Source organism: Mastigoproctus giganteus, chromosome 5, assembly GCF_048544385.1.
Source record: "Mastigoproctus giganteus isolate SK-2022 chromosome 5, ASM4854438v1, whole genome shotgun sequence".
Taxonomy (NCBI): domain Eukaryota; kingdom Metazoa; phylum Arthropoda; class Arachnida; order Uropygi; family Thelyphonidae; genus Mastigoproctus; species Mastigoproctus giganteus.
This window is the reverse complement of record NC_143579.1, coordinates 112,705,983-112,732,206: the sequence shown is the minus strand read 5'-3', so window position 1 is coordinate 112,732,206 and position 26,224 is coordinate 112,705,983. Positions and strand designations below refer to the sequence as shown.

At 37.1% G+C, this 26,224-nt stretch overlaps 1 protein-coding gene across 4 annotated transcripts in view; it reads right to left on the bottom strand.

The window, feature by feature from the left end:
* The window catches only part of LOC150085645 (fibroblast growth factor receptor 3-like), a 509,974-nt gene that overhangs the window by 264,303 nt on the left and 219,447 nt on the right, over window positions 1-26,224 (bottom strand). For all 4 annotated transcript variants that reach the window (XM_090374150.1, XM_090374153.1, XM_090374152.1 and 1 more), the window contains one exon: window positions 9,812-9,935. In XM_090374150.1, coding sequence (XP_090230276.1) covers window positions 9,812-9,935 — 124 coding nt within the window. The remainder of the gene's footprint in view (window positions 1-9,811; window positions 9,936-26,224) is intronic.

Genomic DNA, 26,224 nt, shown 5'->3' with positions numbered 1-26,224 from the left:
TGATAGTATGGCTACTTCCATTTGGGTAGCAACTGATATTTGTCTTGTGGTTACTTGGGAATAAGTTGACTTATTGGTATTTGAGGATAATACATATTTTTGGCCCTTGGAAAGTTACACTGTGTTTGGTTTTGTACTGATGTATCTTTTCCTCATGTTTCCAAAGGGAACTCTCCTTGGAATACACCAGATGTGATTCTTTTCAGTTAGGACAATTGGCTGATGTGGCCATGCAGTTAGCATGATTGTGCACAATGGATCAACATGTGGCACAGGCAGCAGCTTCTCTGCAGTCTGTGAGTGCCCAACTTTCTGGCACCTGTAGTAGCATAAACATTTGGAATGTAGGCTTTAGCACAGCAGTTAAAGTAACCTGCTTTGATCATTGTTGATGGTTTGGGATTGCCAAAAGTAAGAATTATGCTGTAAGTTGGAACTAGCATACTGTCCCTCTTTGTCTAAATTCGTCTGACAATGATGATTCTTTATCTTTCAGTTCTTGTTTTAGCTCTTTATCTGACAGGCTGAAGAGGTCCCATTCAGTGATGACACCTCTTGACATATTCAGGAAAATATGAATTAAAACGAAGCTTAACAGAGATCCTATCAATTTTTTTTTTTATTTTTTGCAGTTGCTCAGAATGTCGAGCAGTGGCAAACTACAACCAGTAAGTCCCCTGATCTAATTGTGATTTCTAGGAAAACCCTTGCCGCTAGAAATGGCAAGAGTTTTCCAATTGGCTGTTCTTCAGTTGAATGGACAATGAGGAATGTTGGAGATCAGATTATGCCTACATCCGTCTTTTTTGATGTTTTGCTGTGAAAAACCAGGCTCCTCTTGTTTTCACCATGTAAAGTTTTGATCTCTGTATCCAGTGGATTTCTGGGCTTTGGGAACTTTGCTTCATTTCTCCCTGGAAAGTCAATCTTTTCCCCTCCAGGTTACTGGCCCCTCCACATGGAGGCAGGAGTGGTGCCACCTAGTGACCAAGTGGTAGTGGGTTAGTAATAAAAATAAAAACAAGAACGAAAGAAGGCTACTTTTCCTCCTGATCTAATAAAGTGATTTCTTTTATAGATCATTTAATTCAGTATTAGTGTAGTGCTGTAAAAAAGGAAACAATTTAATTTCTTCACGAAAGAAATGCAAATTCCCTGGAAACAACACTTGATAACAATCTCCCTTGGCACCTGGTGCCTTTAGACAGTTATTGTTCAGAGTATGCAGTTGACAGAAATGTTTAACTTCTTATCAAATATAAGCTCTAGGAATTTGTTGTCAGGTGCTAATGGAATGGAAATTTATCTCCAATCTTTATTTCTGCTTCAGGGTGAAGGTTCCATTTGTGACGAAAATATATGCAAGTCTTCTAAGATGAAAGCCTTAAATCATTAACCAATGCACAAGAGTTAAGGCTGTCAACAGCTTGTTGCAAATGTCACTCAGTGACCTTCATGCTGCATGACTGAATAAAAATAGTGAAGTCATCAACAAAGAGGTCACTATTCACAGTTGAAAGAAGTCATTTAATAATTGGATTTAACTTTGATAGCAAAAAAGTGGAACACTTAAAACTGATCCTCGGAGAAATTCCTCTCTCTCACGACAAAAAAGCCAAAAGAAAAGAAACCCCCAGATAAACTTGGAATGAGCAGTTTGACAAAAAATTTTAATAAAAACCTCAAAAAGACCAAGATTATATGTCTTTTAAAATTCCAAATCTCTAAGCCATGCCATAAGCTTTCTCCATATTAAAGAACACCAATAAAAAAATTTCTGTTTATACTCCAGCACGACAACCAAGTCAGTAGAGTTTACAATAAATCGTCAATACAAATATTTATCATAATTAGTAGTCACGGGCTTGAAACCCAGTCCACTCAAGGAACGCGTGCTATGCACTCTCGCTCCTGACCACTGGGCTAGGTCAGGCAACAGGAAAGTATCTTGTCTGACATTTCAGGAAAGCGTCTTGAATATAGGCTTTCTGGTGGAACAACATATTCACTGCCAGAATGCAAACTTGAAGCAAAACAAAACACTAATATGCATTCATTCAACTGTAGTCGATAAATGAACACTGTAAAAGGAAAGGTACATGAAATGAACAACTGACTGATAGGGGCACACTGATTGAATCATGAGCTATATGCAGGGGCGTAGCTACCGTATAGCAAAAGTAGGCAAAGATTAGGGGCCCCTAGTGAATTAGGGATCCTACTTCATAGAAGAAATGGATAAATATATGAAAGTAGGGGTCGCCCCTACTACGCTAGGGCCTATAGACAGACGCAACATGCAATGAAAATATTTTTCTCACTGAGCTCCCCAATGTTAGCATTAGCATTAGTAGAGGCGTTTGATGCAAGAAAGCAAGCTTATGCAGCATCAGCCAAAAAAAAAATAAATAAATAAATAAATAATAAATAAAAAATAACCACTTCCACTTCACCCTCTGTTTGTTCGAAATACCTGTCCAGCTGAGCCTTAAACTTATTTAGGCTATCAACTTCCACGACAAAGGATGGAAGTCTATTCCACCAACCAACTACCGGCTGGCTAAAGGCAAATTTCCTCACGTCTATCCTACATCTGTCTTTTCTCAATTTGAATTTATGCCCTCTCAGGTGATTATTCTGAGCAAAAGGAAGAATCCCATCAGCATTGAGCATGCTCAAACCATTCAAGGCTTTATACACCTCTCTCAGATCACCTCGCTGGTGCATAGTCCCCAGACACTGTAATTTGCAAAACTTAAGCCTTTCTTAGTAAGAGCAACCCTTTGTTCCATTCACTAATCTTGTTGCCCTTCTCTGTACTCGTCCCAGCATCTCTACATCATTTATAAATACAGAAAACAATAATGGACCCAATACTGAACTCTGAGGGACTCCACTAATAACATTAGTCCACGATGAGCAGTGTCCACCCCTTTATCCATAGCAGCAATTTGCCTCCATTGCCACACTGCTCCAATTTGTGCAGCAGTCTTCCATGTGCAACAGTATCAAAAGCCTTTCTAAGATCCAAGTATATAATATCAAAGTTATTCAATGGACCCAGTTCTTTTGTGACTGCATCATAGTATCCAATCAAATTGGTCAGGCAAGACTTCCCCTTAACAAAACCATGCTGTGTCTGAGCTATAACTGAAGTCTTGTCTAGATGATCCTGCAGTGCTTCTTTAACCAGTGCCTCCATTAATTTTCCAGGAACAGAAGTTAAACTAACAGGTCTATAATTACTTGTGTCGCCCTTTGATCCTCCTTTGTGAATTGGGGTCACATTTGCACATCTCCAGTCCATGGGTACTTCCCCTGAGTCCAAGTAAGCTCTCATAATTATGGCTAAGGGTTTTCTTACTTCCTTTTTTGCCTCCTTTAATATAACTGGATAGATCCCATCCACCCCAGGTGCCTTTCTTGTATTTATCTTCGACAATTTCTCCTCCACTTTACTCTCAGTTATTACAAGATTCTCTAGCTTACTGCCAGAGTTGAATACACCCTCTGGCATTCCCCTCACTGAATACTCCTCATGTGTGAATGTCGATGCAAAATATTCATTCAGTTTGTTAGCTACCTGAGCAGGATCATCAACAGTTGACCTATCAATATCAAGTGGACCAATCTGATTCATCCCCTTCCTTCTAGAGTTTACATAAGTAAAGAACTCTTTGCTGTTTTTCTTTGCATCCCTTGCCAAAGATTTCTCATAATCTGCTTTCGCCTGCCTAACCGCCTTTCTAACTTGGTTACAGATCAACTTGTATCTATCATAGGCTTCTGTGTCAAGTGTTAATTTGTATGTATCCCATGCATTTTTATTCTCTGCCATATGTCTCATTAGTTCATCTGACATCCACTTAGGCCTAAACCTTGAACAATTTAACCCTGGGGGCTCACATCTGGTGAATATGGGCTTGGCACACCCAGGGTCCTGAGCTGGATATCATCATTCTTCTCTTTCTTGGAGATTCCCTTCTACTTTTGACTCTCTCTCTCTCTCTCTCTCTCTCTCTCTCTCTCTCTCTCTCTCAGGGTTACTCGGGAACTTTCTTTTTTTTTCCTGGTGCAGCATAAGCCTCAGGCTTCCTTGCATCATATGGATATTATTAATAATAATAATATTTCTTAGTTGGTATTTAAAGCCTAGTAGCTTCCATTATGAGACAATGTTTAATTAATTGTCTCATAATGGATGTCATCTGGCCCAACAGCACTTCCGTGGTGAGTGCCACTTTAAGTTCATGTTCTGTGAGAGCTAGTTGTAGTCGCTGGAGGACAGCTTCAATGTTTTGTTTAAACTCTGTCAGAAACTCTGTGGAATATGATGTTTCAACAGATAATTTGGCTCCCCAGAGCACTGGCAATTTCAGTTTGGTCAGCAACTGCACATCATAATGAAAAGGATCAATGAAGGGTGTGATGTATATTTGCCCTTCATTTTCAAAGACTTTAGAGTGATGTAGGACGTGAAGTGAATCCAAGACTCATTCTGGCTCTGACATTAGATATAATTGGCTATAGAGCATGTATATCTGAAGCCTATTAAATGAGCTGTGGTGGGATATCATTGAAATATCCTGCACACCTTGCTTTGTACATTCTACCATGACTTTGGAAATAGAGGAAACTATTTGGATGTCTTTTGAATTGCAATTTCTGCTGCTTGGACAATACTTTCCATGATGTACACTACTGCTTCATTGGCTGGCTCCTGACTGACTCTGGTGATGTTTAAAGGCATTCCAGTCAGCCTGATCAATCTTCCACTACAAATCCTCAATTGATGACATGATCTCCCATTACACATGGTCACAACACAGTGAAGTGATTGCTTCCATATAGGGTTTCTTCAACCTCCCATGTACACCCAGGGAGGAGAAAAGTGGAGCAGACAGAAAGACCAGTGACAGTAAACAAAAGGTAGACATATGAAAAAAAATAATAATACTGGTCTCCACATTTAGAAGGGCAATGTCATTATTTCTCAGCATATGTTCTATAATTCAACCCTTTCTGTTAACACCTACACCAGTGTTTCTCAAAGAGTGTGCCACGAAATCTTAAAAAAAAAACTAGTGTCGTTTTTATTTTAACATCATTGTCCGAATATACGTACAATACCATTAATAAGAATAAAGTACACGAAGGATCTTTTTATGACGAATTGAAATTGACATATCCGAATACAGGGGCGTCTGCATTCAGGCGCCAACACTATTTGAATAAAGACCAATTATCTGTCACCCGCAGACCACGTGAATCGGACCAACGCGATACTGTATATATGCGCAGCGCCCCTGAATTACCTCAGAAAGTCAAAGTACGGGATCCCATCTCTAGTCTCTCTAGTTCTCTGGGAGTTGTATGTGTAGGCATGTGGCGTATTATGTGTTTATATATATTGTGTTAATATTGTCATATTAAACTGTGTTTGTGTTGTAAAGTAAATAATTTAGGGTTAGGCGATTTCTTAAGGTAATTTAAATGTATATAAAAATTAAATTCTACAAAACCGTTTTTTGTTTATTAGAAAAAACTGAAAATGGATATACGAAAATTTTTAAATAAAAACAAAACTATTGATGTCGGCGACAGTAGTTCTGCAGCAGATACAAATATATCCATTGAAAATAGTGATAATATGAACAATACCAGCGCCGATGAATCTCAGCCAAAAAGATTGAAAATTAGTACAAGAAAATATAATGAAGATTACTTAAATTTTGGTTTTACATGGACAGGGGACATAAATTTCCCCTTACCTTTATGTGTTGTATATGGACATAAAAAAGCAAACAGTGCAATGGTTCCTAGCAAGCTAAAAACGCCATATGGAAAAGGTTCATCAAAATTTGATGTCTAAAGACAAAAGGTATTTTGAACGATTAATGACAAATAGTGCCGAACAAATACAAAAATTGGAAAACACAATAAAAGTGTCTGACAAAGCACAAATTGCCTCCTATGAAGTAGCGCAACTTATTGCACAAAAAGGGAAACCTCATTTGATTGGAGAAACGTTGATCGGTCCTGCTTGTCATATAATGGCGAAATGTATGTTCGGCGAAGATGCAGAAGCTGAAATAAATAAAATTCCTCTTTCCAACGATACTATAAGTCGAAGAATAATTGATATGTCGGAAAATATAGTAAAAAATGTTCAACAAAAACTTGATGGTCAAATTTTTGCTCTGCAAATAGATGAGTCAACAGATATCAGCGGGAAAGCACAATTAATGGGATTTGTTCGATTCATTAATGGAGATTTAATTATGAACCAATTTTTATTTTGTCAAGAATTGACAGGAAGGGAAATACTTAAATGTGTAGATAACTTTTTCGAAAAGACAAAGTTATCATGGAATTTTTGTACAGGCATTTGTACAGATGGTGCTGCATCAATGATCGGACCTGAAAAAGGTTTTTTGGCGTTTGCAAAACAAAAAAATTCAAATCTTATTTCTACACATTGCATTATTCATCGAGAAGCTTTAGTAGGCAAAACTCTCCTGACAGAAGGTGCCCCTGTAGCCAGGTGGGAAGGAGCAGCAGTGCGTAGCACACGCTTCTTGATTAGACTGGGATTCGAGCCCGTCACCACCAAATATGGAGGATGCGGAAAGGTCAGGGAATGACCACCGCACCCAGAGCAATATGGCCTTAGTTGTTAATGCTCCTAAAAACCAAATAACAAACAATCTCCTGACAGAATTAAGCATTGTACTAGATGATGTAATAAAAATTGTTAACTATATTAAAAGCAGACCTTTAAAATCACAAATTTTCAAAGAATTATGCGACAGCATGGAATCTAACTATAATTGTTTATTACTAAATAATGATATTCGTTGGCTTTCTAGAGGAAAAGTTTTAGTCCGTGCATTTGAATTGCGAGCAGAACTTGGTACATTTTTTTAAAAATGTAAAAAAGTACTGCAGGAAAACAAAAGAATCGTATGAAAATACAAAAATTTTATGATTGTTTTAACAATGAATTGTGGTGTGCAAAACTGGCTTACATAGAACATATATTTGCACATCTTAATATTTTAAATATTAGTTTACAAGGGCGAAACGAAAATTTCTTAACATCAACAGATAAGTTAATTTCTTTTGATAAAAAAATTATGCTTGTGGATGAATAAACTTGATGAAAATAATTTAGCTATGTTTCTTAAGATTCCTGAAGAGATGAGAAATTTTCTTCCACCACTGGTGAAAAACCATTTGGATTTCCTTCAAAAGGCAATGAAAACATATTTTCCATCTATTAAATCGGAAAAATATGACTGGATTTGAAATCCTTTTATTAATGATACATCAAACTGGAATCTTTGTCTTGAAGAAGAGGAAGAACTGATTTCCCTTTCATCCGATCGAACATTAAAAAACAAATATTCGGAATTTCATTTGGATACTTTTTGGATTTCAGTCAGAGATGAATATCCAAAGTTATCTAAAAGAGCAATAAATATTTTACTCCAATTTTCTACGTCGTATTTATGTGAGTTAGGATTTTCAACTCTCACTAACATGAAAAATAAAAAACGATCAAGATTGGAAAATGTCAAAGATGACCTGCGAGTTGCTCTGTCTGAAATAAGACCTGATATAGCAGAAATAACAAAACATCGTCAATCACGTATTTCACATTGACTATAATTTTTTAAATAAAAATTCATTTGATCTCTATCAAATATTTGAATAATTTAAAGCTTTGTTGAAGGTATACATATTTTCTTTTTGTAATTATTTATTTAATTATGTTTATATTTTATTTTGGTTGTAAGAATTGTTTGCATAACACAGATATAATATAAGTATAAATAAAAAAATTGTTAATATTATTTTTTGTTCTATTTATTTAATTTAGAAATTTCTTCTTCTATAACTACATAGGTGTGCCGCAAAATTTTTCTTCTTTGGAAAATGTGCAACGAGAGTAAAAAGATTGAGAAACACTGACCTACATTACCCAATAGAGTATTATGTTTGTGAAATCTTCATGTAATAGGACAAAGGTACTTAATAAAATCATTAAGGTCTTCCTGGGGATGTTGTTTCCAGGTGGCAAATAGATAAAGCAAATCGTCAGGAGAAACTCTACCATGAGACGAATTGCTACTGCCTCTTTATTAGTGGTAAGTGGCATAAGTTGAAAGTGGGCATGGATATCCACAAGGATGACAACTCCTCTATGGGCAGGCCCATCCCCAATTCTATCCTTCCAGATAAGTGAATACAAGTTACACAAGAAATGATCCTCATTTGCCTTTAAACATGACCCCCATAAAGCAAAAACAAGTTGGCTCATGCTTAAAGCAGGAAGCTTTGATGTCATCACTATTTTGACAGAATCTACAATTCCACTATAAGAATATGAATGTAGTCATTATTTCTATTTGCTGAATCTGTCTGTGAACTTTCAAATGGATGAATGTTTTGTTTTTGGAATACCATCTTCAAAAGGCTAAGAAGTGTCATGTCTTATTTGTGTCCATGGTCCATATACCATAGCATTTTCTTTGTTTGTTATTGGTTCTTTAAATATGGCTGACAGAAAGAAAGAAAAAAAAAGTGGAATATTGAATGAAGTAGTTTCTCAATTGGTAGCACACTACTCAGAAACCAGTCGTTATCCCAGGGGAAGATAATACTTTGATATTAGATAAGTAGCTTACTAAGTTTAAGTTAGAAACAAGTAAAACCTTAGCGACAGGGAATATGAATATATTTATAAATATTCATAGACCAATAATTTTATCAGAAGAATGGAATCTAAACATGTATCTTATAATCTTAATTTTTATAAATAATGAATTAAGTACATAACCCTTCCCCATTCCCAATGAACTAGTGTTCATTATTCAGGACATCAACTAAAAGGGCAAACAATCATGCTCCCAGATCTCAGAGTGAAAAACTTTCAATTTTCTTTCTTTTTTTTTTTTTTTTTTCTTATACCCTTGATTGAATATGAGGAAGCAGAGGCACTCCTATTGTCCTCTTTCTGTTCCTTTCACCTTCTTCCCTCCCTCCCTCCTTCCCTTATAACAATGGTATGTATGGACTACATAAATAAAAGTAAACCGTGGCACTTCTTTGCTTACCCTTTTGAAGAAGAAAAATCAGTCACCTTGTTTCAGGTTAGCTTACATCTGCTAACAGTTCTTCCATTTAATTAGGATGGCTTTTTTAGACATGCAGGTATTAAGGTTTAAAAATTGGTCAATTAGGTCAATTATTCATTAAGGTTTTAATCCCTACTGATGGGAATAATTTTATGGATGTCTGCTTGCTTTAGAAATAGAAGTCAATTATATTCATATAGTTTGAGATTTTCTCTCTCTCTTAATTATGTTCAGTTTAATTATTCTAATTTTGGTTATCTGTGGATTTGATTAGACTTCATTTCATAAGCTATTATGATATTCATAGTTTCTCTTGCAAGTTTATTTTATAGTTTAAGTTATTCATACACATTATGGTTTGATTTGTTATATAATGGAATCTCCAATTAAAATTAAGTTAATGTAGGTAGCATTTGCTCTTTTTTATGTATATAGTGAGTCTTAAGAAAGAAGCATTTCCTCATTGTCACAACTAGATTGACTAAAGTGACTTCAAGATGTGTGCAATTTCCAAATTGCATACATTTTAATTCTAAATTAAAGTAACGATGTTACTGTATGGTTATGAACAAAGGTCTAGTATATTTCACATGGAGTACTAGTACAGTTCATCCCAATATTTCACTTATTTATATAATAAGTAAAACTTAGTGCGAAATGAAAATACTTACCTTGCACTTCTAGAGTATATGTCCAGTTAATACTACCTTCACTATTTGAAACTATACACATATACTGTCCACTATCTGATGTTACCAAATGATCCATTACCAACAGCCATTTTCGATAAATAATCTGATGAAATAAATAATGAAAAATATGCAATAGACGAATAAAAATAAATTATATTTGCCTAAAAACATGAATTTCTATATATATAAGTGTCACCAATGAAAGTAAACTAAAATAAAAATAAAAATAGATGGAGAAGTTATTAAACACAAAATGCCGAGCCTAGTTGAAGAAGTTCATATATATATATATATATATATATATATAGACACACTCTTGTGTGAAAGATATGGTATTACATAAAACAAAAAAACACCATTCCATGTGATAAATAAACAAAATTAGTTTATCAGTTCCTAGGTATAATACAATGGCTATAAAATAACTTTCAAATAATAATCTTAACCTATTTTTATAACATTTCAGACCCTTGATGGATTCTTTTACAAATGTAAAGAAAACGTGTGTGTGTGTGGGGGGGTAGATCCTAATCAGGTCCCCCTCTAAAGCACCTAGTTACCATGTGCTGTCTTTCTTAATACAAACACCCATTTCTAGATATCACCAAATGACAAAATGCCCATCTTTTCAAGCTTGCTGTTTTTATTTATTTATTATTTTTTTTTAAATGTAATCTCTAAATGACCACATCTTGGACACAGTACTCCAAATGCAGTCTTACATTTGCATTACACAGACCTACCTATCTCTGCAAGTAAATGTTCGATAAATCACTGACAGGATACCATGGGCCTTCCTTGCCGACTGTCTACACTGCATGTCTGTGTCTGCCTGTATCATAACCTCAAAATCCATTTCTTCTTCTATCATTTTTAATTCAACCCCACCAAATGTATAAGTTATTTTGGGGGCAACACCAAATCAGTTTACACATTAAGTTGCTATTCATCCAGTGATCCAGTGTAAGACTATGTATTTCGCTGCATTAACTCTTTGAGTAGTGAGTTTCCTGAAAATTTCTGACCCTGCACAGTAAGTTCTCTGCTAACAGCTAGCTCTGCAGGATGAATTTATCTTCATATAATTTTAAAAATGCATAAAAAAAAAATAATTGTGCATATAAATGATAGGCAAAAGTTGCAGCCAACGGGTCTGACAAGACACCAGAATAATCAACTACCATTTGGACAAGTAGTGAGTTCTCAAATCTTAACCTGTTCAAAGTCTAGTTTGAATTGATTAATAACTGCTTTACAATTGTTGTGACCTTTAGAGTAGGCAGAAAATGAACCTAGAAATTTAGATGGAAGCAAATTGCTATACACAACATTCTTATCTTTAACAGCTTTAGCACATTTATTGAAAAAGCAAGGTTTAGTTAAAGTACAAGATTTTAGGGTGAAGTGTGGAATAAAGGATTTCATCCCTACAAAAATAATTTTACTGACATGATCTGAGAAAACACTGACATCAGAAGATTTAAAACAGTAATCCAACCAAGGGAAAGAAGAATAGAAATCTCACATATCATCCTATTCCGCTTTCTTGTAATGCAATATCAGGCTGAAAACGGCTACAAAGGAAAGACTCCACACAGGAGACCACCACCAAGTAGTGATCTGAGGTACGTAAAGGACCACTCACCATGACCATGTATTTTGAATCGCTGTTCATGAGGAAAAACGTCAAGCGTGTTGGATGCGTGCTTAGGATTGTCTGGTATTCTGCAATTAAATGACAATCTGCGTAACTAGAAATCTGAAAGCCAGCTGGAGTTGTGAATATTAAATTTATCAAGGAAAATTACCTCACCGTGAGGAAAGTTGGACTGGGGAAAATAGAGTTTCGGAAAGAGGAAGTCAGAGCTCAAAGCAATTGGTGGAGCTTGGAGAATGATAGAGACAGCAGATGAATCTGACAGAATGAGGGGAGAGAGAGATTTTAAGCCAGAGATGATCAAATTCAGGAGATTCCAAATTACTGTTCTCAACAGAATATCACAGTGGTTGGTTTTTTGAGGTGAGGTCTTTTTGGCATAAGAGCTTCAAGGCCAAGATGTGTCAATCCAAAAGTTGCTCATGAAACATTACTGTTAACCTTCAAGGTTATCTTACATTGAATTCGGATGTGCAATTGGATCTGTTTTAGATATCTGAAAAATTCATCTAAATTTGCATTGTTCTCTATTATGTGTATTGGTGTCAGTGACCGTTGTAGGTTAGTTGAAAACTGAAAAACTGCTCTTCAGATGCTGTTATACATTATTAAAAAAAAAAAAAAAACACCATTCCATTTGATAAATAAATAAACAAAATTAGTTTATCAGTTCCCAGGTATAGTACAATGGCTATAAAATAACTTTCAAATAATAACCTTAACCCATTTTGATAACATTTCAGACCCTTTATGGATTCTTTTACCAATGTAAAAGTGTGTGTGTGTGTGTGTGCGCACGCACACAAAAAAGTTCCCCACTTCATTAATTTCTTGTTTTATTTCATTACACAAATCGTTCCACCAATTTTTAGTTGGTGTACTTTTGATTAAAACATTGTAGCATTGCCTTGACAATTAGCATTAGTATCTGCCAGGTAATATGCTCGGTGACATTATCTATTGATTCTGTCTGGATGATGTGATCATTCCAGGCAATACAAATGGAGAAAATTTTCCAATCTGCTTTGGAGAACTTTCACCTTTTACTTTGTTCTGTATGTGTTGATACTGTTCTTTGCAATTTACAAATGATTGGAAAATGATTACAACCAAGGGAGTCATTTGGCACTGACCACTCTATGCATGGAGACAAAACAAGGAAGCATATTTCCTGTATTTAATAAGTTCAGGTTGTGTTTATCTAGGACCAATTCAATGATCTTCCCATTGCTATCAATATTGTAAGATCCCCATAATAGATAGTGTGCATTAAAGTCACCTAATAAACAGAAAGGAGCTGGTTGTTGTTTGTTTGATTTATTGGTGAAATGAATACAAAGCCACAATGAATCTATTACAGTCTTAGCTGGTACAGATTTGGTATATTAAACAGGTGGATTCGAATAAGACGGTATTTGTTTATTATTTTTATCAAAGTCAAAAAATTATTAATGTCTCATTGATTTCCCAGCATCTGCAGTAATGTTAGCTCATTAGAGGAACACAGTTGGCAACAGAAAGCTATTTATCATTCTCTTAGGTAAAATGGACATTCAATGAGATGTTTTACTGAGATTTGGGTCTCGCAGTTGCTCCATAATGGAGGATCATCCCATATGAGTAGGCAGCTACAAGTTAGGTGAGTGTGCCCAATCTGTAATCCAGCAAGTATGACTTCTTCCTGTTTCCTCTTAGGCTCGATAGCCATTGCTCATAATCATTCTTAATCTGCAATGACTTACTGCTTTTGTGCTTCGGCCAAACAGTCATTTTTATGTACCAGTATGCTTATGATGTGTAAGGTATTTGGATGTTTGATGGTATGAGACTGGCATTCTTGGCAGCAAAATCTGCTTGTTCTCTTTCTGTATTTCCAGGATGCCCAGGTATCCAACAGAAGCTGCACAAACTTTATTCAAATTTGTTGTAGTCTGAAAGGAAATTTACACTGAAGAGCAGATACACATTTAAGGAATCAGTATAGATAGTTTGAGTGTATGAAACCATTGTGCATCTCCAAAATCCATCAGAATATCATAGAATTCTGGTGCCGAACTCCAAAGGGACTGCTGAGACATTGTAATGTTTGCTAAAACTGTAGCTACATGAACTTCACTGTCTGTCTTGGAACCATTGGTGATATTTGGCTGAAAATGGAAAATTGAAAACAGTGGGCAGAATTATCAGCTCACATCTAGAATTATGTTATTCTATTTAGTCCCCACCATGCAGCTAAGCTATGTAACCAACTGGCACATGGTTTATTCTGATACAAATTATGGGATAATTTGTATAAAATTATTTCAACGCAACTTATCCCATTCTGATGGGAGCAAGTATTGCCATATGGAATGATATGGGAAATTCTGAGTTTAGCAGAGAATGCCGATGAAGGTGTAGCAGAGGTTCATGCACTTCCATATAAAGACTCTGAATTGGCTATGTACAAAAAGCACCTAGTGCACTTCATAGAGTATTTTAAGGTTCAGTATCAAGCCATTTTAAAAAAAAACTTTATATGGCTGAGGATGTAAAGGAGACCCATAGCCCAGTCAAGATCGAATTAATGAATGGTATATGTGCAGCAGCACGTAATGATCGGCACCCCATGACACAGCAGAAATTACCCAGAGTAATTTTAGTTTCTTTAGACAGATTTTTTGGATAAGCTAAATATATTTTAAAATATTTAATTTTTTATCCAGTATTAGTCCAAGAAATCTAATACTAAGTTGAAAAGTAATTAGATGAGAACTGAGTTGGAAGTGTGGATCAGGATGTAAATTACATTTACAGAAAAATTGGATTGATGTTATTTTTTGCATTGAGAGATGATCGGCATTATTTTTCGTCCACTGAAAAAGCCTGGTAATGGCATCTTGAAGCTGTCTTTCAATTAAATGCATATTTTGAGAGTAGCATAAGATTGCAAGATTGTCAACATAAGGTATATTTTGACTGTGTCAGGAATATATTTGGTAACTGAAATGATCCTGATGGCAAAGAAGATGGCACTAAACACAGAACCCTGGAGGACTCCTTGCACAGAACCCTGGAGGACTCCTTCTGTTTGGAGAAAGCAAATTGAAAACATAAGTGAAAGAATCTGTTGCTCAAAAAAAAAAAAAAAAACTTCCAAATAAATTTTGGAAGATTACCTTTTTTAAGACCAGATTCATACAGACTGTGAAGAATCTCATATTTACATATTGTCAAATGCTTTTTTGATGTGAAGACATATCATCACTGTGTTCGGTACTAAGAAATACATTTTGAATATTTGCTTCAGCTCTGATCACAAGATAGAGCATTTACCCAGCTCTTCGAAAGCCATACTTATTTTGACTTAGTATGTTTACAATCTCTAGAAACCATTTTCAACCAGGCATAAATTATTTTTTCCAATATTTTTCCTAAACAGCTAGTTAAACCAAAAGGTCAGTAAATTGTGGATCAGAACTGTCCTTCCCTGGCTTTGGGTTACTAGGGTTAATAGCCAGGGTGACTAACATCTATAAAATGGCAACCATGTGGATTTCTGATAGTGGCACTTCCAAAATTTTGTAAGAAACATGGTATTGGAGGTTACCACTCAGTTCCTTAACTGAGTTCCACTCAACCTTAACTGAGTGGTAACTTTACTAACTACATAAATGCAAAAATTCAATAAGTGAAACTCTTTTATACATTGAAAATATAATACACTGCCTTCCTTTACTATCCAGATGCATATCTACAAGTAACTTCTATTCACAGGAAAACTAATAATGTATGCTGAAATCTTTAGCCTTTATGACAGCCTCTGGTCTCTGTGGAACAGTCTCCACCAGTTTTGTTGTAAATTTCCTCTGATATTTTCCACCATTCAGTCTTGAAAATAGTGACTAGTTCAACTGTTTTCTGGGTATCTTCCCTCATATATCCAAGAGGTTCTCTGTATGATTAAAGGCAGGGCTATGTGCTGGCTACTCCAACTTTTGAATGCTCATGTCCTCAAGCCAGTCCATTTATGATGCAACCAGCATGATATGGAGAATTGTCCAGCTGATACAGATATGGGCCTTCCCCTATGGCTGCCACAATGTTGGTAAGGCACTGTAGATAATGTTCTCCAGAACATCTAGGTATACCTCAGCATTCAGGGTTTTATCCAAAAATAACTAATGATCCCAGGCTAAACCAAGAAAAACAGCACCAGACCATCATGCTGCCATCACCAAACTTCACTGTTGGTGATAGAGTCCAGCAGGTAAGCTTTGTCCAATCATCCACCATGCTCAGGCACAACCATCAGACTGATAGACTACGTATCATGACTCCACTTAAAAGCATAGTTTTCCAATTGGTCTATGGTCCAAAAATAGCACTACACCAAGCTAGATGGAATCTGGCATTAGTTAGGGTGATTAGTGGCTTGCGGTCAGTTGTGCAATTATGGTAGTCCATATCATGTAGCATCCTGCACACTGTACTTGTGCTAACATGCTCTGATCATCTCACACAGGTCCTTGTGTTGCAACATCAACCTACGTTCTGAGCGGACAATTCTTTGCAGCGCTTTCATGTCATATTCTTTCAGCTTCAGAGGTTTCTAGGGTCATTATTGTGATGTTTTCAGCATTCAGGTGATGTGTGCAAATGCTTCCATTTGAACACATCACCTCATCAATTGTCAACCTAGGGATCTTCAGAGCCACAGAAATGTCACATACAGATTGCTTGTGTGGCACCCTATTATCATCCAAAGCTAGAAATCTCTAAATTTCATCAATCACAGCATCTTGCAATCATAACTGTATTACTGTCTTCTCTACAAGCATATTTAGAGTTGTGGCTGACAAGTGGTGCTTTGGTAGTAACGAACTATCAAAACTGCCCTACCGTTAATATCCAGTAGGTGTCTGGATATTAATGGCAGGACAGTGTATATAGCAGGTCCCCAAATTAAGGAGAGTTAATTGTGGCAAATGTTTGTTAAAATCATCTGCATTTTCCCACATAAATAAAAAACATTTTCCCATATAAATGATATAAACATTATAGTTTACAATAGTGTTTATATCATTTATAAACTATAAAAAACAACAAATATAAACTTTGTTATAAAAATTAAATTGAAAAAAAAAAAAATTTTGCATTGTGAAATTGAAAGGAAAAAAATGGGTTCTTTCATTTGTATTGTATCCTCCTAGTGATTTCAATATACAACTGTTTTCCAAAATTGCATTAACTGTTGAGGTACCAAACAAAACTCGACAAATAGCAATTTTTTTTTTTTTTTATTTTTTTTTTTTTTTACCTATTTCAAGTTTCTCATATCACTATATATTTTTCCTTCACACCTCAATTCACTCTCTCCACCATATTTGGGGAAGCCATTTCACTCCTTACCTGTTGGCAGGGCAAAGATTTCAATTCTGGGCGATAAAATTATGGCCCTGAATTGAAATCGTTAGCAAGTTCCAACCAGCTTGAAAACAGTATACAGACATGTGATAGAGTTAGTGTTAGCAATGGCCACATGGTGCAAGGAAGCCTATGGCTTCTGCTGTGCCAGCCAAAAAAAATAATAATAAAATAAAATAAAAAATAATAAAAATAAAAAACAATAAATAAATAATAATAGGAGAAAAGGAAATAGACAACCTATGCGTTACCCTCCTCCCATAGGTTGACCTATGGGAGGAGGCTGACCTTTGAATTTTCCCAAACTGTCAGCCTCTACCACCCATATAGGTAACTTATTCCAGTAATTTATAACTCGCTGGCTAAAAACAAACTTCCTACAATCCATTCTAAATGTCTCCCCCCCCCAGTAACTTAAATTTATGGCCCCTAGTTCTAGAATCATTTATAACCATGAAAATTTTGTCCTTATTCATTTTGGTTATGGCTCTCAAAGCTTTAAACACCTCAATCAAGTCTCCTCTAAGATGCCTAGTTTCCAAGCCTGCAACCCACATATTCGAAGTCTTTCCTCATATGGATGCCCTTTTGCCAATCTCAGCAGGCGAGTTACCATCTTTGGACCCTTTCAAGAAGCAATGTCTTTCTTTAGGTGTGGTCTCCACACTTGGACAGAGTATTCCAAGTGTGGTCTAACAATAGCCTTATATAATGGGATTATGATATACTTATCTCTACTCGCAATTGTTCGATAAATCATTGATAGAACACCATGGGCCTTCCTTGCAACCAGTCTACAATGCTCAGAGAACTTAATGTCTCACCATATCGTAACACCCAAGTCCCTTTCCTCCATTACTGGCTTTAATTCAACTCCGACAAGTGTATAAGTTATTTTGGGGTTACTGTTCCCCAGATGTAAGACGTTCCAATTTGCTGGATTAAAGCATAGCTGGCATTTTTCTGACCATTTCTGAAGTCTATCTAGGTCACTCTGCAGAAGCTCTGCTTGGCAGTGATCATTAACTACTCTACCAATCTTTACGTCATCTGCAAATTTAGACATCACCCCCCCCCCCACACACACACACACACCTTCATCGATGTCATTCATGAAAATCAAAAACAACAGTGGTCCTAATACTGATCCTTGGAGAACCCCATTTCTTTCATCAACCCAATCTGAGGAAAAACCCTCTGCCTCCTGCCCTGAAGCCATCTAGCTATCCATTTAAGGATTTTCCCTGTGATTCCAACACCTTCCAGCTTATAAAGTAACCGCTCATGTGGGACTGAGTCAAATGCTTTGCTGAAATCCAAATAAACAATATCGAAATTATTCCCCAAGTCCAGCTCTTGAGTGACCCTGTCTTGAGTGAACCAGATTTAAACATGATTTTCCCTTTAAAAAACCATGCTGAGTATCCTTCAGAATTCCATTTCTCTCTAAATAATTCTGAATTGCACCCTTGATCATTGTCTCCATGATTTTACCTACTACTAAAGTTCGACTAACTGGCCTGTAATTTCCCACTTCACTCTTAGAACTGCCCTTATATATTGGAGATACATTGGCATTTTTCAAGTCCAACGGAATCACTCACGAGTCAAGTGATGATCTCATAATTAGCCTCAATGGTTCAATGCACTCACTTGCCGCCTCTCTTAAGATTATAGGGTATATGCCATCAACCCCAGTAGCCTTACCAGCTTGTAGGCTCAAAAGTTTTTTCATTAAATAAACATGTGAAATTTCAGCATCGTTAATTACATTTTTTTCAACTTCACTCCCATAATTTCTCATTGACGCAAAGGGTTTTTCTTCTGTAAATATCAAAGCAAATTAACTGTTGAGTTCATCTGCAACTTCAGCAATGGTATACTATCCCACATCCATTACATAAGGGTCCAATCTGATATATAAAGAAGAGAAGGTCTAACCTTCTCTTCTTTGCATTTATTGAAGAATTCCTTATCTCCTTGTTTGCAAAAAAAAAAAAAAAAAAAAAAAAAAAAATCCTTCTTTGCCAGCAATTTCTCAAAATCTGCCTTTGCCAGCCTAACCTTTTCTGTGGCACGATTACAGATCAATTTGTAGCTGCTATAGGCTTCAGTACTTTTTATTGCTCTAACTTTTCCGTGCCGTCTTTTTCTGCTCAAATTTTTTTTTTTTTTTGGCTGTTGCAGCATAAGCCTCAGGCTTCTTTGCACCATATAGCTAATAATAATAACAATCTAGCAACTTCATTATTCATCCAACTTGGAATCAGGCGCCTCCGTAGCCAGGTGGGAAGGAGCAGCAGTGCGTAGCACACGCTTCTTGATTAGACCGGGGTTCGAGCCCGTCACCACCAAATACGGAGGATGCGGAAAGGTTAAGGAATGACCACCGCATATCCTGGAGCAATATGGCCTTAGTTGCTAATGCTCCTAAAAACCAAACAACAACAACAACAACTTGGAATCCTCCTTGTGGAGTATTTTTTTTTTTTTTTTTTTTTTTTTTTACTGGTATATAGGCATTCTGTTGTTTTACAGAACAGAAATCAATTTTGAGTGATTATTAACCCCAAGGGCTCACATCTGGTGAGTAAGGGCTTCGCACACTCCGAGTCCTGAACTGAATATCATCATTCTTATCTTCCTTGGTGATTCTCTCTCTCTCTCTCTCAGGGTAACTCAGAAATATTTTATTTTTTTTTTTTTTGGCTGGCGGAGTAAAAGCCTCAGGCTTCCTTGCACCATATGGATAATAATAATAACCAATTTATGACAGGGAGTTTATCTGAAGACAAAGGACTGTCCATTGCTGTTCACAAGTCAGTGACTGTGAGAGTCATTGTTAATTAGTGATAAAAAAAGTCTCCCAAACCAGTGGTTCTTACACAAAGCATAAGCTGACACAGTGCTGTATCAATACAAATAATGTCAGTACAGCTATCAACCATTTATATTTGATCCAGAAAATAAGGGTGGGGAAAATCAGAGACTGTACTGTAATGAAATATAATTTTAAGTGAATGTTTCTATGTAAATCAATGAGCACACATATTTCCACTATATAAAGATAAATTCCATCGTGTGAAGCCCAGTGTGACTGAACCTGTTGCACATGCCTCACTCCAACTTTTGGCCAAAATTCAAGCCAACTTTGGGCCAAGGATCAATCAGCCATGGGGGGTCCCTTTGTCATCTGCCGCTCCCCCTGCATGTTTTGCATAACAGTTAATCCGGCCTGATTGTCCCAAATACTAAAAATTAAGAAAGAGTACATCAGCATACAGTATTACTGATTCACTTAATTTGCAATTTGATTCACATCAAGTAGAGAAAAATCTGGCTCTCAAATTCTTTAAATTTTTAAAAAAATTTTAAAACAAAGTGAATATTGAAAAACTTATGACACTTTTATTTTAAAGTTTTTATTCTTACATTTTATCCATAAACTTTTATATTAAAACTTTTAAAAATATATTTTTGCCATATAAGCTAAAAAGATATTCTTCTACAGGATAGCAGCATACATTTATATGCTAAAGAAAATATTTACTGACAGGGGAACAAATCTTTGCTTCAAGGTCACTAACATCCTTCCCCTCATTCATATATACCTTTCACTCACATAATTCATTTTGCCAGTGCTGCTTGAAGAAAGCATTGTCATCTTTAAACCAAAGTTTGTTACTTCTTTAATTGGAACCTTCCCCCACAATTTGTATATTTTAAATATGTTTAAACTTCTGCACTAATTTCTATTAATTTAGTTAGAAATAAACACAAACATAATTATATTCCTTTATTAAATTCCAAAAATTGATATTTAAACAACTTACAAAAATTGTAACATTAAATTACACAATAATATCAATAATGATATATTTGTAAAGAATGTGAAATAGTATAAAACAATTCAAATTCAAAAAAATACATTTCATCATTATTTGAAAAATTATCAAAACTATCACCACTGTCCATTGTTTAAATTGATATAATTTGTTCTATTGACTTGCCTCACAGAAGTTTTGTGAGGCAAGTCAATAGAACCTTTAAGAAGTTTTGTTCCTGAAGTTCCTCAGCAGGGCAAACATATTTTCCAATTGTCATCAGTTATATGCTGCAAAAAATACACCAATGAGTCAAAACATTATGACCACCAACCTAATATGATGTTGGTTCTCCACGTGCAACTTGTACCCAGTGAGGCATGGATGCTATAATATTTCTAAATGTGTCTTGTGGTATCTGATACCAACAAGTAACTAGCAGATCCTTTAACTCCTGTAAGGTCTGTGGTTGAGACGCCACAGATCGTAGTTGCTGATCCAACACAAACCACAGATGCTCGTTGGGATCGATGCCTGCCAAATTTGGAAACCAGGCCAATACCTGGAAGTCTTCCTCATGTTCCACAAACCAGTCTAGAACAATCTGGGCAGTGTGGCATGGCACATTATCCTGCTGAAAGACAGCATCACCAGAGGGGAAGACTGTTGCCATGAAAGGGTGTACCTGGTCAGCAGTGATGTTTAGGTAGGTGGTAGATGTCAGAGTGCCCAGCACATGGAGGACTGGACCTAGGTAATCCCAGCAGAACTTCGCCCAAAGCATGACACCGCAGCCTCCAGCTTGTTTTCATCCCACAGTGCATCCAGGCACATCACTTCCACAGATAAAAAACTCACACGTACCCGGTTGTCCACATGGTGCAACAGGAAACGACATTCACTGGACCAGATGACCTCCTTCCAATCACTCAAGGTCCAGTTTCGATGCTCGCATGCCCATTGTAGGTGCTGTCATCAGTGAACCATGGTTAGCATGGGCACTCTGGGTGGCCTGCAGATATGCAGCCCATTTTCAGCAGGGTTCCACGTAATGTGTGTTGTGATGCATTACTCCCATCACCAGCATTACAATTACCGGTGAGATGTGTCACAGTCACCCTTCTGTTGCCACATACCAACCAAGAGAGCCTTCGCACACCTCAAGCATTGATGAGCCATGGTCATCCAACACCTCACTGGTGGTCTGTGAGTTTTTCCTCCTCAGACCATTTTCAGTAAGTACTAACCACGGCTGATCATGAGCACCCCACCAACTGTGCCATTTCAGATATGCTGTGACCCAGTCGTCTGGCCATTACAATTTGGCTTTTGTCAAACTCGCTTAAGTCCGCTGCCTTTCCCACCTGAAGAACAAGAGTAACACTGATTAATGGAGCTCAGTATCAGGTGTTTTTTATGCCATGTCGCGACCTGCGCAAATGCTGTAGTTCACCTGCAGTTGCTTCGGTTTGCATAACAACATGCTGGTCATAATGTTTTGGCTCATCGGTGTATAACTGATAACTGGAAAAATATGTTCAATAAATTTCACATATCTCTTTTTTGAAAGTACTATTTTTTCATAAAGCTTTTCCCTTCATTTGAGCTGATAGTAGTACAGAGGCAACTGTACCACCTCATGCCCCATTTCCACTGCATTCATAAAGTTCATATATTTTACTGCACTGCCTGACTTCAGTAAGTACTTCAGGTGTGTGTGTGTGTGTGTGTGTGTGTGTGTGTGTGTGTGTGTGTGTGTGTGTGTGTGTGTGTGTGTGTGTGTGTAGTGGCATGTGATGCAAGAAAGCAACTGTATGAGCTTATGCACCATCGGCCAAAAAAATAAAAATAAACAAATAAATAAAAAAAACATAGATAAATAAAATAAAATAAAAAAAATCACAACATTCCCTCCAAATGCCTGTCCAGTTCCTCCTTAAATTTATTTAACTTGTCAACTTCCACAACGACAGATGGAAGTTTGTTCCAGCAATTAACCACCCGCTGGCTAAAGGCAAATTTCCACACATCTATTCTACATCTGTCTTTTCTTAATTTGAATTTATGCCCCCTTAGGTTCGTAATCTGAACAAGTGGAAGCATCCCATCAGAATTCAGTGTGCTCAACCCATTCAAGGCCTTATGATCAGATCAATCAGATCACAGTGCAGGTGCCTAGTTTCCAGCCACTGCAATTTCCAGAACTTAAGCCTCTCTTGGTAAGAGGATCCCTTCATTTCCCTCACCAATCTTGTTGCCCTTCTCTGTACATGCTCAAGTAAATCTACATCCTTCCTAAAATGAGGCCTCGTGGCCTGACCATTGCCTTATACAGAGGGACAATCACCTCCTTCTCCCTGCTAGCAAAATTCCTATATATCATTGACAAAATCCCATGACCTGCCCTGGCAGCCTGTCTGCATTGTTCAGAAAACTTCATATCTGACTGCACAATTACTCCCAGGTCTTTCTCATTTTCTTACACCTTAAGTGTACTACCACACAGTTGGTATGTTTCTCTGGGGTTACTTTTACCCATATGCATTACTTTGCATTTGTCAAGGTTAAACTTCAGTAGCCACTTCTTAGCCCATCTGCCCAAATTATCTAGATCCTGTTGCAGTAGCACACTGCCATTACTGTCATTAACAACCCTGCCAACCTTTGTAGCATCTGCAAACTACGACATTAAGCCTGATATACCTTCATCAATATCATTGATAAATATACAAAACAACAGTGGGCCTAACACAGAACCCTGTGGGACTCCACTAATAACATTAGTCCACGAAGAGCAGCACCCATTGATTACCACCCTCTGTCTTCTCCCACTTAACCATCCTTTTATCCATTGTAGCAACTTACCCTTAATACCATTCTGGCGCCTCCGTAGCCAGGTGGGTAGGAGCAGCAGTGAGTAGCACATGCTTCTCGATTAGACCGGGGTTCGAGCCCGTGACGACCAAATACAGAGGATGCGGAAAGGTTAGGGAATGACCACCGCATATCTCCGGAGCAATATGGGCTTAGTTGCTAATGCTCCTAAAAACCAAAAAACAACAACATAATACCGTTCTGCTCCAATTTGTACAATAGTCTTCCATGTGCAACAGTGTCAAAAGCTTTCCTGAAATCCAAATATATGATATCAAAATTGTTTTTTGCATCCAGTTCCTTTGTAACCACATCATAATATCCTATCAAATTTGTCAGACAAGACTTTCCCTTAACAAACCTATGCTGTGTCTAAATTATTGCTACAGTCTTGTCTAGATGATCCTGCAATGCATCTTTAACCAATGACTCCATTATTTTACCCAGAACAGAAGTTAAATCAACTGGTCTGTAATTACTCGTGTCACCCTTCGATCCCCCTTTGTGAATTGGGGATACATTTGCACATCTCCAGTCCGTGAGGACCTCCCCTGAATCCAAGGATGCTCTCATAATTATGGCTAAGGGTTTGCTTAGTTGCTTTGCCGCCTCCTTTAATATAACTGAATAGATCCCATCCACCCCAGGTGCTTTTCTTATGTTTAACTTCAACAATTTCTCCTCCACTTTGCTTTCTGTTATTACAAAATCATTACGTATCCTGCTACAATTTGATAACCTGCCATTTTCAAACCTTAATAATTCGTCACGTGTGAATGTAGATGCAAAATACTCATTCAATTTGTTTGCTATCTGAGCAGTATCATCAACAGTCAAACCATCGATGTCAAGTGGACCAATCAGATTCATCCCCTTCCTTTCAGAGTTTATATAAGTAAAGAAATCCTTGCTGTTTTTATTAGCATCTTTTGCCAAAGATGTCTCGTAATCTGCCTTCGCCTGCCTAACCTCCTTTGTGATCTGATTACAGACTAGCTTATATCTGCCATGGGCTTCTGAGTCGCTTGATAATTTATATGCATCCCATGCATTTTTCTTCTCTGTTATGAGCCTCATTAGTTCATTAGATAACCATTTAGGCCTAAACCTTGAACAATATTTCTTAATAGGTATGAAACTTTTAGTAGCATCCACGATTAATTCCTTGAATGCTTCCCACTTAGAATTTACTGTTGGTAACATTGTCAGTTGATCCCACTGTACAGAATTTAAAAACTGTTGGAGACCACTGTACTCACCTTTACGGAAGCAAAAACCTTTCCTTTACCCCTGATGGTAATTAAATCTTTAAGTAAATCCCACATCAGTACACTGTGATCACTGCCGCCTAGTGGTTCCTTTATCTGCAAATTCTTAATACACGAATGATCACTGCTGATAACCAGATCAAGAGTATTACTTTCTCTGGTTGCCTCTCGAACATGCTGCTGCAGAAAACAATCATCCAATAAATCCACAAAAGTCTGACTAGTGTGTGAGTAACCAACCCACAAGTTCCAGTCAATATCTGGGAAGTTAAAATCCCCCATTATATGACATTCTGATTTACTAGCCCACTCTATTTCTCTGTACAATTGTTTATTGTACTCATTCGAGTCATTAGGGTTATAACACACTCCTACTCTTATTTTTGCTTTCACAGTGCTTATGTCACACCAAACTGACTCAACAGTGCACTGTTCATCTATATCAACTGGATGCACTTCTCTTGATTTTATGTTTTTCTTAATTAGCAGCAAAACACCTCGTCCCTTTCTATCCTGTCTATCCTTTCTGTTGTTGTTTTTGGTTTTTAGGAGCATTAGCAACTAAGGCGATATTGCTCCGAGAATATGCGGTGGTCAATCCCTGACCTTTCCGCATCCTTCGTATTTGGTGGTGATGGGCTCGAAACCCGGTGTAATCAAGAAGCGTGTGCTACGCACTTCTGCTCCTTCCCACCTGGCTACAGAGGCGCCTTATCCTTTCTGTACACATTGTACTCCCCAAATTCCAGTTCAGCATTCCTTATATCTGTGTGACAGCACGTCTCTGCTATCCCAACAATATCTGCCTTTGATGTCTTGACCAACACTTCAAATTCATCAAATTTATTTACTATACTTCTAGCATTGGTATACATGCAAGCATACATGCTCCTATTCCTAGTTACCCTAACACATCCCATATACCCACCTATTTCACGATTACTGCCATCCGTCCCTGAAACCCCCAACACCCCTCGCTCCAGGTCGCTACTTATTCTAATAGAAGTTGTGCAAGAATCACCTTCACCTCTGCCTACGGCTACTGTTAAACTATTAGTCCTTGTATCCTCCCCAAGCTATCAGTTTTCCGACCCACCTAACACTGCCTCGATAGCATCAGCAAATATTCTTGCACCCTTTCTATTTAAGTGTATCCCATCCCTATAGAAGCAGTCTCTTCTGTTAACAAGTACAGTCCAGGCTGAAAAAAATTCTACCCCTCGAGCCTTGCACATTCTTTCCCAGGGCCGAATTGATCGACAAAGCTCTCATCATATACTCCATTCTATCGTGTCTGGGCAGAATTGCAGACACTTTCAAATTCAACCCTAATTCTCGGCTTTGTTCAACAGTGACCTGTACT